A 16177-nucleotide genomic window follows, 5' to 3' on the forward strand; every position below is an offset into this window, starting at 1 on the left:
CGCCAGCGTACCCAACACGCCACGGTCACGCGACAACACGCTCTGTCACCGGAGTTCACGTCTTCTCTGCAACGTTGACGGGTAGTGACTGCTCCATGTTAGATGTCTCCTTTTAAACTCCAGCGTTGAAATGGAGGATTTAAAGAAGCTTGCTAACGTCCCACCAAGGTGAAATGAACAGCAACTACTCGTGGGGCGATTCTGTATACAACCAACCTGCGGGGAGCTCTTCCGTCAACTCGACCCGCTCGTTACACACAACCGACATACATCACGTGGCGACTCGGTACAACCGACCACGCCTGCTTCGCGCTGGAGAGCCACACTGCCCTCCCGTGTCCACCACACTCTCTGCGCGCAACGACCCTACTTCCGCGCCACAACACGAGGTTACAACCGGTCAAAGATCTCACTTCCTCCATAGCAGTTTCCCGGAAGCAAAAACGCAGATATCCATAGCAGAGCGAAAAGACAACCGAGCAGCCACTTAATGACAGACAACATATCAAACAAACATGTCAGGGGAAGAAAAGGAAAACCAATGCAATCTAAACACAAGGTGTAGCACGAGACGATACACGGCTCAGTGACGTTTAGAAACACGACTGGCTGGCCTTCTAATTGATGTGTCGTCCACTGCTCGAGTTGGACTCAAGACGAGCTTGTGGGTAGCTCTTACGCATAGCCGTGATGCCATTTCCGTAGCTGTTACTGCCATCCCTTCATACTTCATGCCTGCCGTCGTTGTTATCTTGAAGAGAGGATAATTTTATTTTAGAAACAAGAGGATCTCCTTCATGCCCAAACTTTCATTCTCAGTATTACAAAATCTTCTTGTGCAACTTACCCAAAAAGGATAGCTGCTTTCGAGGCTTCACTGGGTACAAAGTTGTCCATATATCTAGATGTGTAATATGTTTCCATCTAGGAGATATTTGACAGGAAGATTATGAAGCCAGGGAAGAAGGTAAATAATTCTTTGATCAAGTGCAGGGGAACATGGGCTGCTGGTCGGCTACCATGTCATTCACTTCCAGAGAGCATGATTTAGAAGTGGTATGGAGTGACACGGCTTCAACACTTTGCTCTCCCAGTCACCGTCCGTTTTTCTGATGTATGAGTCGCTACTTCAGATACAAGTGGCTCCTCAACTGGCCTCACGAATATGAGTTCACTTTTTTCCACTCTTCTTAACAAGCAAAGCTCCTTGGCACTACGAGAAACTCAACCTGGGTGCTCTACATGGTGGTCAGACGCCCTGCTTACTCATATACTGAGTCGGAAAGGGGGAAGAAAGTTTCTGGGAAAATTTCAGGTATAAAAACATCTTTTTCTCCTGCCTGGACTAGTCTTTTTTTTTTTTTTCTTAATCTAATTTTGTTCGTTTGAGTTCGTTGCATCTGCTCGGGACGGACGTCACAAGACACCCGTTTCAGTTCGTCGTTGATCTATTAACTCAATTTTTTTTTTTACAGAGGGCAGCTAACCCTCTGACCGAACACGCTGAGCCACCGTGTCGCCATCTTAGGGCTGCTGGTGCCTTATGCTCGCTAGGACCAACCGTTCACGCATAAGTTCAAGGATTTGTTCGTAACGGGGAAGTCACCATTACTGAAGGGCACACACGACGCTTCTGGGGCCAATATCGATGTTTTGTTCCTAACACGCCAGGGCCATCACCAGAGATGTCACTTTTGTCATAAAATAGACCCCACAGAAGCGAACATCAACTAAACGTAAGGTTTCCCTCTTTCTTTTTGATGCATTTATTGCGCTCGTTGTGCACGATGGCTTAAAAAACCGATATGGTAGTTACTTTCCACAGGCAAGACTTACTTTTCGGCAAATTTTATACAATTTCTATATTTAAAGAGTTGTCAGCTACGACAGATTGGTGCGTTACAAGTGCATGGAATTCGGTAACCCTGATAACATTACATTACATCACAATACTTGTTGCAGAGGTCATGAATACGACTTTTTGTAACGATGCGGAACATGTCACTTTAACATAAGTTTTCCTTATACAATATAATTAACTTTTTTTTACTGTTACTACTTCGTATCTAAAAATTCATCTATTGAGTAGAAGGATTGGTCATGCAGAAATACTTTTAATTTGTTTTTAAATGTTGATTGGCTGCCTGTCAGACTTTTAATCCTGTTTGACAAATGACCTAAGATTTTTGTGGCAGCGTAATTCACCCCTTTCTGTGCCAAAGTCAGATTTTAGCCACAATAGTGAAAATCATCCTTTCTTCTAGTGTTGTGGGTATGCACTTCGCTATTATTTTTGAAATTGGATGGGTTATTAATAACAAATTTCATAAGTGAATATATGTTTGTGAAGGTACTGTGAATACCCCAAGTTCCTTAAATAAATGTGTGCAAGGTGATCTTGAGTGGGCTCCAGCTATTCTTCTGATCACACACTTCTGTGCAATGGATACTTTTTCTCTTAATGATGAATTACCTCAAAATATGATCCTATATAGAAGCAGTGAATAAAAATAGGCATAGCAGGCTAATTTAATGATTGGTCTATTACCAAAATTTTCAATAACCCTCTTAGCATAAGTAGCTGAGCCTAACCGTTTCAGTAGATCACAAATGTGTTTCTTCCAATTCAATTTCTCATCAATGCACACACGCAAAAATTTTGAATATTCTGCTTTAGAAACAGACTTCTGTTCAGAGTCTATATTTATCAGTGGTGTTATACCATTTACTGTACAGAATTGTACATACAGTGTTTTCTCAAAATTTAGTGAGTCCATTTGCAGAGTACCACTTAATAATTTTCTGATAGACAATATTGACAATTTCCTCGGCTGATTCTTGATTTTTGGATGTGACTACTATATTTGTATTATCAGCAAGAAGAACTAGCTTTGCATCTTCACGAATAAAGAGTGACAAGTCATTAATATATGTTAAGAACAATAAGGGACCCAATACTGAGCCTGGAGGGCACCATTCCTGATACATCCCCAGTTAGAGGACGCTGCTGATTTTTGCACTCTGTCTGTACTGTTAACTTAAACCTTTTGCATTCTTCCAGTTAATATGAATTAAACCCTTTGTGCACTGTCCCTCTTACGCCACAATACTTAAGCTTAACTTGAAGAAATTTGTGATTCACAAACTCAAAAGCCTTTGAGAGATCACAAAACATCCCAATGGGTGATGTTCAGTTATTCAAATCATTTAATATTTGATCAGTGAAAGCATCTATAGCATTTTCTGCAGAAAAGCCTTCTGGAATACAAACTGACATTTTGTCAGTACTTCATTTTTACAAATATGTAATGCAACCCTTGAAAACATTACTTTTTAAAATTTTTGGGATAAAGCTGTCAGAAGTGGGATTGGGCAGTAGTTGTTAACATCAGACCTATCCACTTTTTATGCAATGGTTTAACAACAGCGTATTTCAGTCTATGTGGAAAAATTCCCTGTTTCAGTGAACTACTACAAATCCCACTTATCTGTTGAGCACAAGCTTTTATATTCTGTTGGAAATGTCATCAATTCTGTGTGAGCTTTTACTTTTCAGTGAATTTATTATTTTCCTAATTTCAGTGTAAGAGGTGGGCTGAATTTCAGTTTTATGAAATTGAATAGGTATTGTCCCTTCCACATATTGCCTGGTATTTTCTAATGAATAGCTGGATCCTATTTTTTTTGCAACACTACTAAAACATTACTAAAGATGTTTTCTACTTCTAACTTTTTGTTAACAAACTTTTAATTGAGTTTGATAGAAATACAGTATTCCTGTGATCTCAGTTGCCCTCTTTCCCTTTTAACAATATTCCAAATTGTTTTAATCCTATTATCATGTGTACTAATCTCAGACATAATGCACATACTTCTGGAATTTTTAATAACTTTTCTTAATAGAGCGCAGTAGTTTTTATAATGTTTCACTGTTTGTGGATCATTACTCCTTCTAGCTATAATATACATTTCCTTTTTCTGTTTACAAGATTTATTTATCCCTTTAATCAACCATGGATTTTTAGATAGTTTCTTACAATTATATTTCAGTTTTCTTAGGGAAAGTATTGTCATATATACTCACAAAAGTATCATGAAACAGGTTCAATTTTAAATTAGCATCAGGTTCCCTGTACACAAAAACATTATCTATTGGTGTGCTGCTTTCCTGTACCATCCATATAGAAAAATCAGTAACTGACAGATTGAAAGCACGAAGTAATACTTCAAGGACAAGCTTTCCATCGGTCTCTTTCAGAAAATCTGGACTAAAATCTCCACAGAGAATAACTTGTTTCATTCTGTCTGACAGACAGCACAACAAAGAATCCAAGTTTTACAAAAATAGCTGAAAATTTGCGAATGGGGATGCATATGTCGCAACAAATATAAAAGACTGTTATTTAGTTTAAGCTCACAAGCACATGCCTCTATATGTAGCTCTACATAAATTTTTGTAGTTTCTAAATTTTTAACACTATGGCAGATTTTAACATACGTATATATGGCAACTCCTCTCGCTCCATAGTGTCTCTACTTACATGTGCTGAAAGCCCATATCCACCTACATCTACCTTTTCAATATCTGTGACTATATGATATTCAGACATGCATAATATATCAACTCCATCCTCAGTTTCTAGATCTTCTAAACAAACGAGATCATCTATTTTATTTATTAATCCCCCGATATTCTGATGCAATGTACTAACATTATTTTTTCACTTTGCTTTTATGAGAATCTTGTGACCTACAAATATTATTTTTCGGTGTATTTTTATGAGAATCTTGTGATATTCTGACATCTCTAGTACCTGCATATCTGAGCCTCTCATTAAGCTTAATTTCATTCCATGTTGAATCATTGGACACTGATCTTAGCCTCAAATAGAGATACTCCCATGAGTTTCAGTGCCCCCCTTAAAGAATCTCCTATCATCCCAGCAAGTTTGCCCTTCTCATTCCTACTGAAATGCAGGCCATGTCTTGCGAAGTCCCACCTTTTCACAGGTGGTCTCATCATTTGTTATTAGGCCCTCTGGATGTTTTTTGTTCAGCAACAACGTGTAGAATAGAATCCTTCATGATCATCTTGTTGGTCCCCATATCTTCTCACATCTCTTACTGGGCAAATATACCTATTGTTTCTCAGAAGCGAGGTCCTTCAGTTACTTGATGATGTAACTGTAGATGTCACCTACGGATGTGGTTTATTCTCCACTGTCGATTGATTGGTCCAGAGGATCCAGTACATGGCCTACCCGATCTAGGGACATTAAAAACCCCTGATGTATTCAACTTCTGTACCTAATGTCGATGTTCTGAGGGAGCGTATCCGAAATTGTTTTGAGCAAAGTTTCAACAAAGTAACGCAAACCATAGGCAATAGGTTCAGGGCGTGCATGAAGCAGGAGGCCACTACGTTGTTAATGTATCACATGCAACATTAACAATAAACCTTTGTAACTCCATAATGAAGGATTTTCGGACCCATACCCATGTGGACTTTTCCTAATGTTTCTGTGTCAGAAACACATCTCTTCATTTATAGACGCCACTTTATTTAAGTTATTGTATTTGTGAAGGGTAGAGTTTTCCTTTGTCCGTGTGTTGTAAAATCTAAATCATAGGAAAGATATCCAAGGTCTCACGGAACCCTTTCACTCCTTTTCACTGTCTCGCAACAGAAATCAGACAATAGTATAAACATCAAGAAGACACAAATGCACAAAAAGGCGGAGAACAGGTTAGCCTGTGACGTTAGCAGATGACAGCACTTGCCCTCCTCACCTCGCCCACTCACCCTACCCTGCCCTTGACCAATGTGAACTTCTCAATTTACTTCCCCATGATCCTCGATGGTGACACTCATTCCTGTTGACGGTCCATGTGCATGCCACCATTTGAAATGTATTGCGTAATGATCTGACGTCCAGTACAGATGGTCCTGCGCTGTGAGCCACCACTTTGCCTGCCGCAGGTCTACTGGGCGGGCCCGCTGCTCGGCTCCGTCGCGGCGACGCTGCTCTACCTGCTGCCACTGGGTGGGCGGGCCTCCGCTGCCGACGCCCCTCCTGCCGCCACTCCCAGCACTGACAACAAGGCGCCAGTCGGCGGCAAGTGCATCGTTCCTGCTGTCTGCCTCTAGGGCCTGGAGTCTAGAGCCTAGAGTCTAGGATCTAGAGCCTAGAGTCCAGAATCTGGGATCTAGAGCCTATGGTCTAGAGTCTAGGGTTTGGAGCTTATGGTCTAGAGCCTACAGTCTAGAGCCCAGGGTCTAGAGAGTAGGGTCCAGAGACGAGCGTCTAGAGTCTAGTGTGGCGTCCGAAGGCAGCATCGGGCCTCACTAGCCGAGTTCTTCCACCAGCTGTGGTCCCTTGGGCTCTGCTAATGGTGTCGTGTTCCAGAGACACGATTTCGAATAAGATAATGCAGAGGATGAAGCAACAATTGCGAAATAAGAGAAAAGAACATAGTGTCTCGCATTTTGCGATGAGATTTCAGTGCCTACTACATACTAATATTTATTTTATTCCGTATCTACGTCTGTACTTTGCTAGAAGTTGTACACTGCACAGTGGAGGGTACTTGCCGTGCAATTGAAAGACTTGCGTCAGGACGTTGAGCCATATGTAACTTTATACTATGATGTTTTTGTGTAATAATTTTTTGAAACTGTGTTTCTGTTATGTGTGATGTATCAATGTAACACTGTAACTAATGTGATGTAAATATATTATAAAAAGACACATATAAGGTTTGTTTGGAGTATTACTGTCTAATACTAACACAGGAAGCAAATAAAAATAGAAAAATAAAAAAAAAAAATATAAAAGAGAGAGAGGGAGAGAGGGACAGACTTACAAGCTGTGTGAGAGAGCTTCATGAGAAAAAAACAACTTTTCGCTTCCCAAAGCTAAGTCTGACATTGTGTAGGAAACAGCCATTCAGTGTGCGTGAATTCATGGAGAAACTAGCCATTGAACAATTACTATGTATCACGATTATGAGTCCCAGAAAGTAAAGAAGCAATGTGTTAACTCATCAGTTTTTAGCTCAACAGAGCACAGTGACAGATTCAAGTCCAGGGTTAGGCTCTGGGGCTGGCGATAACAGGTCTTTACTCACACCCCTGTCCCCACCATAACGTGGTGTAACCCACAGTTGCCTAGGATTTCATGTACAGGTTTTGATTATTATAGGTACAAACGAGAAGGGCGAGTAGAGGATAATGGAACAATAAAATGATAGTATTACAGATATTTCCAGAAGCCAGTGGTTTTCCTATATGACGTATGAACACGTGCAGTCATGCTAGTGTTACAAAACTCTCAAAGTGTAACATTACGTTTATTTCGAAACACGGCAACTGTGGCGTAAGTTACAAATTGATCAACTGTACTCGTTTGAATTTATCATCAATCTCGATATCTAAGCACAGGTATACAGCATTTCGACAACAAATGTGTCGTTCAGGGCTCGTCAATACTGTGGCCTCCTGGACTCCCTGAACTGCCCTGTCACATATGTTTGCGTGGGGATACTTAAAAGCCTTAACATATTCCAGTCCTGTTGATAGCGTCGATGAACCCTAGGAAAATATGGTTATCAATGTATTCAGAACACACCTGGGACACTGGAATGTGTACGGGTGTTGTTGAGGAGTTGTGCTGAGGCCTGTCTTCATGTGAACGATGACCACGCGGAACACTTGCTGTGGTGTATTTGTCGTCAAATGCATGTCTGCAGTTTTGACCCTCGGGGACTCTATTATAAGGTGTTCACGTACTCTGTCGTAATTCGTCGTATCGAGAAAACAATTGTCTTCAAGACACATATATTTGCGCATAAAATCTGTCAATATAATAATAATTTGTACACACATGTAGAATAATTTACAATAAACTGCAATTCAGAGAAATATAGCATTTGAAAATCTGAGAAATATGCGTCACGTGATTGATATAAGCTCAATAATGGCACGCAACTGTATTCTCCAGAACCTAGGTGAAATGAGTGGAAGTTTACTAGGTTATGTTTTGGGGGAGGTTCATGACGCCCGGATGACTCGACCCCTCTTGCTTTGCATCCTCGCTTGCGTGCTGAGCGTAAATAACTACTCAGTTATATTTTCTTAGGGTGCGACATAAATTTAACTATAGTTTGTACAGGAATAAACTCCCAGCACCGAAATGATGGTACTAGTGGCTGTGAACCGAAGTTAATTAATTACGGTGCACGTAATTCACGCAATTATACCTATTCAGTCTACGTTTTCTACCGGCAAAATTTTGCGCAACTATTTTAACCTCTAAAAGCATTTGAGACGAGCTCTTGATACTACACGTCAGTTTAGAGGCTGTAACAGAAATGTAGAACCGGTACTGCCGGAGTGGCGGTGTTCGTTTTCTCTCAGAGTAACTGCGACGACAAGCGACTATGAAAACTCACTGACGTTTCAGCCGCAGACCGACTGAGCGCACGTCGCGCCTGGTCGGCAGCGTGAAGTGACTGTAGCACTGAGAAAACTGTATGTCCCTCAAACAAAAAACTGGTCCAGACAGGTGACACCTGTTTACAAGTGGGGTGACAGAAGTGATGTACGAAACTATCCTTCAGTATGCTTGACGAATGTTGCAGAATCCAAGAACATATTCTGAGCTCTAACATAATGAGGTATCCCAAACAGAATGGCATCATGCGAACGAGCGTAGATTCCGAAAACATCGGCCATGCGAAAAAAAGGGTTTTGAAAATCATGGATCAGGGTTTTTTGACTTCCGACAAACGTTTGACTTAGTACCACACGTACTCTTAATGATTGGAAACATGGTCGTAGGGGGTATTGGGGGAAATTTGTGACTTGGTTGAGAGTCTATAGGAATGGAGGAAGCAGCATGTTACCTTGTGAGGAGAGACAATGATAAAATTGGAAGTAACATCAGGAGTGCTGTATGGGAGATGTTCGAGCTCTTGCTGTTCATGTTGTACATTAATGAACTTGCAGACAGTATTAAAAGTAACCTAAAACTTTACGCAGATAATACAATCATGTATATGAGATATTGTCTGAAAAAAGCTTCACATATATTCACGTAAGTCTTGATAAGACTTCAAACTGGTACAGAGATTGTCACCTCTTTAAATGCTCAGAAATGTGAAACTGTGCGATTCACAAACGAAAAAAGAAACGTAAAATACTATGACTACTATCTCTATGAGTCACAAATGGAATCAGTAAACTCTTACAAATACTTGGGTGCAACAAATTGTAGGTATATGAAACGGAACGATCCCAAAGGATCAGTCACAGTAAGGCAGCTGGCAGAATTCGGTTCATTGCTTGGATATTAGGACACTGCAACCAGTCTATAAGAAACGTTGCTTAAAAGCCGATCGGATGATCCAGAGTAGAATATTATTCAAGTTTGTGGGACCTGTACTAAATGCGATTAACTTGGACTATTCATGTTGCTTTACTTGTACGTGTTCAACATTCTAAGCTTTGAGTGACCCATGGGGGAGCGTCACAGAAATTCTAAAAATCTTAGTTGGCAGGAGCAGGCCTAACTTTAATGTGGAGGTTGTAGTAGTACGTTTTTTGGATCTACAAAGTTTCTGCGTAGAATGTTCTTCTCACCAGGTTTTAAAGAATTCCTCACAGGTCAGATCTTTCTGCACCAGTGTTGATCCCTAGCCCTACTGTCCCATTCACACAAGATACATGGAAATTTGGTAAAGTCACCTTGCTGACCAAGGAGTATGCATGTTAGTTTTAGAACGCCACATATCATCCAACGAGCAGAATAGCCTATTTTATTTGGAACTATTTCTAGGTTTTCATAGCTTTCTTTCATATGTACAGAATGTCCAACAGGTATAGATGCATACATGTTATCATTGTGTAATAAAACAGCCTTTAAACTAGTTTTGGATGAATCAATAAACAGCCTCCAGTCTTCCTTTTTGTGTTCAATACCAAACTCATTCATCAGACCAGGAATGTGTGGCACTACATTAAATCACCTTGTTGTCGAAAAAACTTGGAAAATTGCTGGCATATACATGTATAGAAAATACATGTATATGCTGGTTCCAACTGCAATAAGTTCTTTTCTTTTAACCTAGAGTTAAGCAATTCAGCTTTTTCTTTCATTAAGCCCAGATCCCTAACCAAATCGTTAAGCTCAGCCTGAGTGAACAATTTGGGATCTAGACTTCCTGTATTACAATGGATTTCATCATTATCTAGGTCATCTAAAACACATTGCACATCAGAAAATACTACTGTTGGAATAGAATTTAAATCATCTGGTGGTTCAGGAACTGGCAAATCTACACCATGCCCTACTGGTCGGATGGTGAATGGAAGGTTAGGGTAGCTTATTACCTTCTTGTTTTTCGAATTATGACCAGTAATATCAACAATGCAGAAGTAACAATCATTGGAATGATTTCTTGGCTCCTATATAAAAGCTGTTAAATTCTTTGAAAATGGCTTAATTTGCCAATTTAACTGTAAAATGTGAAGAAAAGGTGGGTGATACAGTTTGTTAAGTATCGTATCTGAATTTCTCACCATAAAACCATAAGATAAGGTATTTTCAGCAAAAAAGTTTTTCCATAGTAGGCCTGCATTATTGTTAAAATTCCGCAATGAAGCAGTCGGTATGTGTTGCAATGTCACCTCTTCCTACTCCAACGGAACATTTACAATCACTTCTCGCTGGCGAATCAAACGATTCAAAATTGTTTTTCACGAGACACGCAAATTCAATTCTTGCTTCAAATGACGTCCTTTGGGGCAACTAAAATTTACGATATCACATCTAATGGACATAATACTGGGATATAATTTTGATACTATATTAAAATACATGGCCAGGTGTATCAGAAGATTGGGTCGCTGATGCCGATGCCTAATGATAATCCGAAGTTTTCCCAACTGATTTTATGGGCAGTTGTGAGGAACGCATGACAGCTCAGTGCCAGGATAATTTCGTCGAACAAGCTGAAGAGACAGAAATTTTTTGGAAAATTGTTATCAACTTATTCAGTTGTTTAAAAGAGTGTCTCCACAATTAAGAAATGACAACTATCAAATAGTCATCAAAATCGACAAAGTAACATCAGTAGAACAGTTGGCAGATTCAGCACACCAACTGTAGATGAAGTCGCTGTTATTATGGCTCGAGATCTAGTTGACAACAAGAGACATCAAAATCACGCGTCGAAACAGCACTGTCAGTACAGTTCGAGACCTACACTGTTCACATGAGGCACTACAGTATCTTCTAATATTCTGGCAAGGGCAGGATGTATATCATATCAACATAAATAGTGTGATCCAGTTACTGGTACGTCTGATAGTCAAGTATTTAATTCCTTTAATTTCTTATTCTTAATTTTTCCAACTATTTAATTACTCATTTTTTAGATAATGAAACGAATAAAAATGTTAGTTGAATGAAATACTACATGCACCGATTGATGATTAGACTTAAATAGACTTAATCAAGATAATTATATCTTTCGATATCGTCAGCTGTACTATCAATATGTTATGAATGTGTACTCTGAGCTCGAAAGTGACATTACCAATCCTTCCTTGCTCTACTTTTGCCGATGAGATTAACACATGTTTAAAACAATCGATTTTATAGCAAAGTGTCAAGACACCTCGATTGACCTTGAACATGATAGTACAACTGCAGAATATTCCACCGGCACAGGAATTTTCTAAGCAATTGCTGCATATTGGAAGTGGTGAAATTGAACTGCATCAACATACACAATACATCATATTGCCAAACAATCTTCGCACTGCTGTTGAGACAAAAACTGAATTAATTGAGTCTTCCCAGACGTATTGAATAATTGCTTGGATCATAATTGGCTCAGTAATCGTGCTATTTTGGCAGCAAGAAATGTTGATGTTGAGGAAATTCATTTGCAGATTCAACAGTTGTTGGTCAGTAATATGATGTCTTTTAAATCAATCGACACAATAGTTGATGAAAATGAAGCTGTAAATTTTCCAACTGAAATTTTAAATTCTCTAGATATACCAGGAATGCCTCCCACAATCTTCGGCTGAATATTGGTTCACCGATTATTCTTCTCCGTAATTTAAATCCATCTAGATTATGCAACAGTACAAGTTTTGTCATTAAAAGGCTCACTGGAAATGTTCTCGAAGCAACCATTTTGATAGGAATGTTTAAAGGAGAAATCGTCCTGTTGCCACATATTCCAATGATACCATCAGAATCTCCAATACCATTTAGAAGGCTTCAATTTTCGATTCGTTTGGCTTTCGCGATGACCATCAATAAGTCTCAAGGCCAAACAATTCTATTTGAGGTTTGAACTTGGAAAACAAGTGTTTCTCCCATGGGCAACTGTATGTCGCTTGCTCACGTGTGAAAAACCATCAAAACTATTCGTCTTAGTAAAGGAGAGGTTAAACGAAAACATTTTCCACCAACTACCTCTCACATAACTAAAAATTTTGAATTTTAATAATTTAAAATAATGGAAATAACAGTTAAAATCAATGTTACTTACCTCATCTATAAAATTCAATTTTTATATGTTACTAATTTATTAAGTATTTTGTAAACAAGTCATTGATTACAAATTATAGTTGAATATGAGATGAATAAAACGCAAATTTAAAAATTGTGTGTTGGTTTGTGGTTAATTTCACCATTTAGATACTTTACCAATCACTTTCAAATTTAGGCGTAACGTTTCATTCTCATTCTCGTATGTTTTAAAATCGGCTATACTATTTTTAGCTTTATTAGTGAATATTAATTTGATTATATTAAAAAGATGAGTGCAAAAGTAATTCAACTTATTATAACTACTGAGCTACAGCGACGCATGACCGGGTCAGCTAGTATTCAAATAAAGGCCAAACAACGTCAATGCTCCCACTTACAAGGCAGAGGCACAAGATCCCATTGCCGCTCACCGTCGAAGGAGTGGTGTGTGGAAATCACTGGTGATCCTGACTGCACGCTGACCCAAAATTCTACCTGCTCTTGAAGTAGTCGGCTGCGCACACGATCAACTGCACGTGATGGTCAGTTTCAGAGGAAATCAAGTTCGCACTACAGCGTCTTAGGACTCTCTATGACTGCTAAGGTAGACCAGTCACAGGTGTGGTTAAAATGCTTGATAAAATACTCATCTAATAATGGAGCATTCGACAAGGTATTTAGACGGGCACGAAAACTCTTTTCAGTCCTTATGATAATAATAAGAAACGCTTTTTAAGAAATTCTGATGGGTCATTGTCCCATTTCTGTACTTTAAAATCAAATCAAAGAACCGATCATTGACTGGAATTGGTTATGGCTACTTGGGGACCATCTGCAACCATTCAAGGACTTCATTTTTCCATGACAATGTGCCATGTCACAGGGCCACAATTGTTCGCGATGGGACTGAAGAGCATTCTGGACAATTAGAGCCAATAGTTTAGCCATGCAGAGCGCCCGACATGAATCCCATCCAACATTAATGGGGCATAATCCAGAGGTCAGTTCGTGCGCTAAATTCTGCAACGGCGACACTTCCGTAATTATGTACGGCTATAGAGGCAGCATGGGTCAATACTTCTGCAGGGAACTTCAAACGACTAGTGGAGTCCATTCCATGTCGAGTTGCCAGGCAAAAGGAGGTCCGACACGATATTAGGTTTCCGATGACCTCAGTGCAAACTCTCCCCATCACTTGGATGCCTAAGACCGTTTTTCTCTGGCAAATTAGATTCTGTCATCAGAAAAACTTTCCAGCACTTCCTGTTGTGATAATTGTATGCATAATAGCACCATTAAAACAATCGATCAGAGCAAACATCTTCATCCACACTTTCAATATCACCGTCGTCATCCTAGTACATTTAAATGTTGAGGACAGTTAACAAGTTGTTCAACCACTAGAGTTCTCAGCTTTTGTTATCAGAATGTTTCTACAGTCATCTGACTCCAAAACCAACGAAAGATAGCAATGGGCTCATAATTTACTTTGTGTTCAGATACCTGTCGAATTTACTTCTTGTAGACAATACTATACTGAGCACAAAATACTTACAACACCAAATATTTCTGCAATATAAGCATTTATGGCCAAGCAGTGAATATAATGACTGTAAGGGGGAGGGGTTGCTAAGTGGACCTCGTGTTTGGGGGGGGGGGGCAAAATGACTTTAGTGATTTATTTAAAAACTAATTATTGTATTAAATTTAGTCATGGAAACTCAATGGAAAATCATTAAGGAGAAGCGAACAGAAGCTTGCCAGCAAACATTCCGTATCTGGTTTAAAGTTAACAAGAATGCTATAGCATATGAGGCCAGCACTACGTACAAACGTACAACCCACAGATTCCACCAGCGCTATTTTCCTACGCAGGTAGTGGCCGGTGCGCCGGCTACCCTCTTTTTCCTGTGACGGGGTACATTTTGCTTGCAAAAGATGAGGTAGAATATTTCATTTTTTAACTTGTGCATATAGTAAAGAGTATGCTGAATCCAAGTTTTCGTCCTCAAAAATATTCGGGACAACTTTATGTGGCCAAAAAAACCAAGAAATTTTGGCACTTTTTTCAGGTTATCGCCTGTTATTCGGCAACTAAGCATCCTATTACCAGAATGAAAAGCACTAAATTTTGCGTCGAGTGACCTATTTAAATGTTAAAATCGGTGCAGCCGTTTGACCGCAATCAGTTGACGACTCTTTCACCAACTTGGCCAAAAAGCCATCTCCAACACCTGTAACTCGAAAGCGGCTACTCCAAATGAAAAATGTCAAGTTATCAAAGTTGTACAGCACCGATTTTTTTCAGATTTAGGCAATATTAAACGTTCATACACTTGATAGTCAAACTAGTTGTTTTTTTGTAATTGGAAGTTATTCAGTGAAATGAAATTACCAACAGGAAGACATAAATCTGTCCCACCTTCGGATGTAGAGGCATCTGTACATCTCCCTCGACTGACACGCAGTAAACAGCCGAGGCTGCCATCCCCTACGTTCCTTTGTTATTGTTAGCCACGCCCAGGTATCATGTTTTGTGCGACAGATGCTTTCGAAATTCCTTGTGTCTTACAAAATTATCGTTTCCTCGTTTACGTTTACGTTCGGTGTGCGGTCATTCCCCTCAAAATATGTGCTCCAGATCGTACGGAGGTGTATTTTATATACGACGGCAATTTGGCATGGTGGTTGATAAAAATGACCGATTTTGACAACTGATTGCGGCCAAACAGCTACACCAATTTTAACATTCAATAAGTTCATACGGTGCAAAATTTAAAGCTCTTTCACTTTGGTCATGGGTTCTGAGTAACAGGCGAAAATCTGAAAAAGTACCGAAATTTCGTGGTTTTTTTGCCACAAAAATTGTCCCCAGGGTTTCGAAGATCGAAAACTTGGATTCTATATACTCCCAACTATACACACAAAACAAAAAAATAAAAATCTTCTACCTCATTTTTTTGCAAGCAAAGGTCCTTTCTTTGTGACACCGTTACTGGACTGCTTCGTTGTGTATTTCCTTCTGTTGGTGTTGACAACAATAGGCTCCTCTAGTAAGAATACCTCACGTTTTAATATGTTAACGATGGACGCAGTGGAACCGTGCAAGTAAGCTGGTAAGACAAAGTAACAAGGACATCATAATTGTGTACAGGATGGTTAGCATTAAACTTTCGCTACTTGAGAGGGCCCTCGTGAAAAACGAGTGAGCGTAGGACAATGAAACTTTGTGCAAGTATTTGTAAGAACATGCCAAAGAGAAATAACGAATAAACCACTGAAAGAAACACTTTTTAATCTGGACATGAAACGGCAACTTCCATTAACTGCTTGCCATGTTTACGTCGAATGGTACAAAAATTGCTCAATATGACGACAATCTACATCCACGACAGCCCGGAACAGCACTACAAATATCATTTCACAATTATTCATAACACTTTTCGTACGGTGGACCATGGAATGGTTCAAGTAGTTCAAATGGCTCTGAGTACTATGTGACTTAACATCTGAGGTAATCAGTCCCCTAGACTTAGAACCGCTTAAACCTGACTAAGGACATCACGCACATCCACGCCCGAGGCAGGATTCGAACCTGCGACCGCAGCAGCAACGCAGTTCCGGACTGA

At 39.6% G+C, this 16177-nt stretch overlaps 1 protein-coding gene across 1 annotated transcript in view; it reads left to right on the forward strand.

Moving 5' to 3' along the window:
* Nucleotides 1-6645, forward strand: part of LOC126455754 (lens fiber major intrinsic protein-like) — a 106858-nt gene extending 100213 nt beyond the window's left edge. Inside the window, exon 7 of the mRNA XM_050091520.1 lies at nt 5981-6645. Coding sequence (XP_049947477.1) covers nt 5981-6148 — 168 coding nt within the window. The 3' untranslated portion in view covers nt 6149-6645. The remainder of the gene's footprint in view (nt 1-5980) is intronic.
* Nucleotides 6646-16177: the final 9532 nt, after the last annotated feature.

This window comes from Schistocerca serialis, chromosome 2 (genome assembly GCF_023864345.2).
Source record: "Schistocerca serialis cubense isolate TAMUIC-IGC-003099 chromosome 2, iqSchSeri2.2, whole genome shotgun sequence".
NCBI lineage: Eukaryota > Metazoa > Arthropoda > Insecta > Orthoptera > Acrididae > Schistocerca > Schistocerca serialis.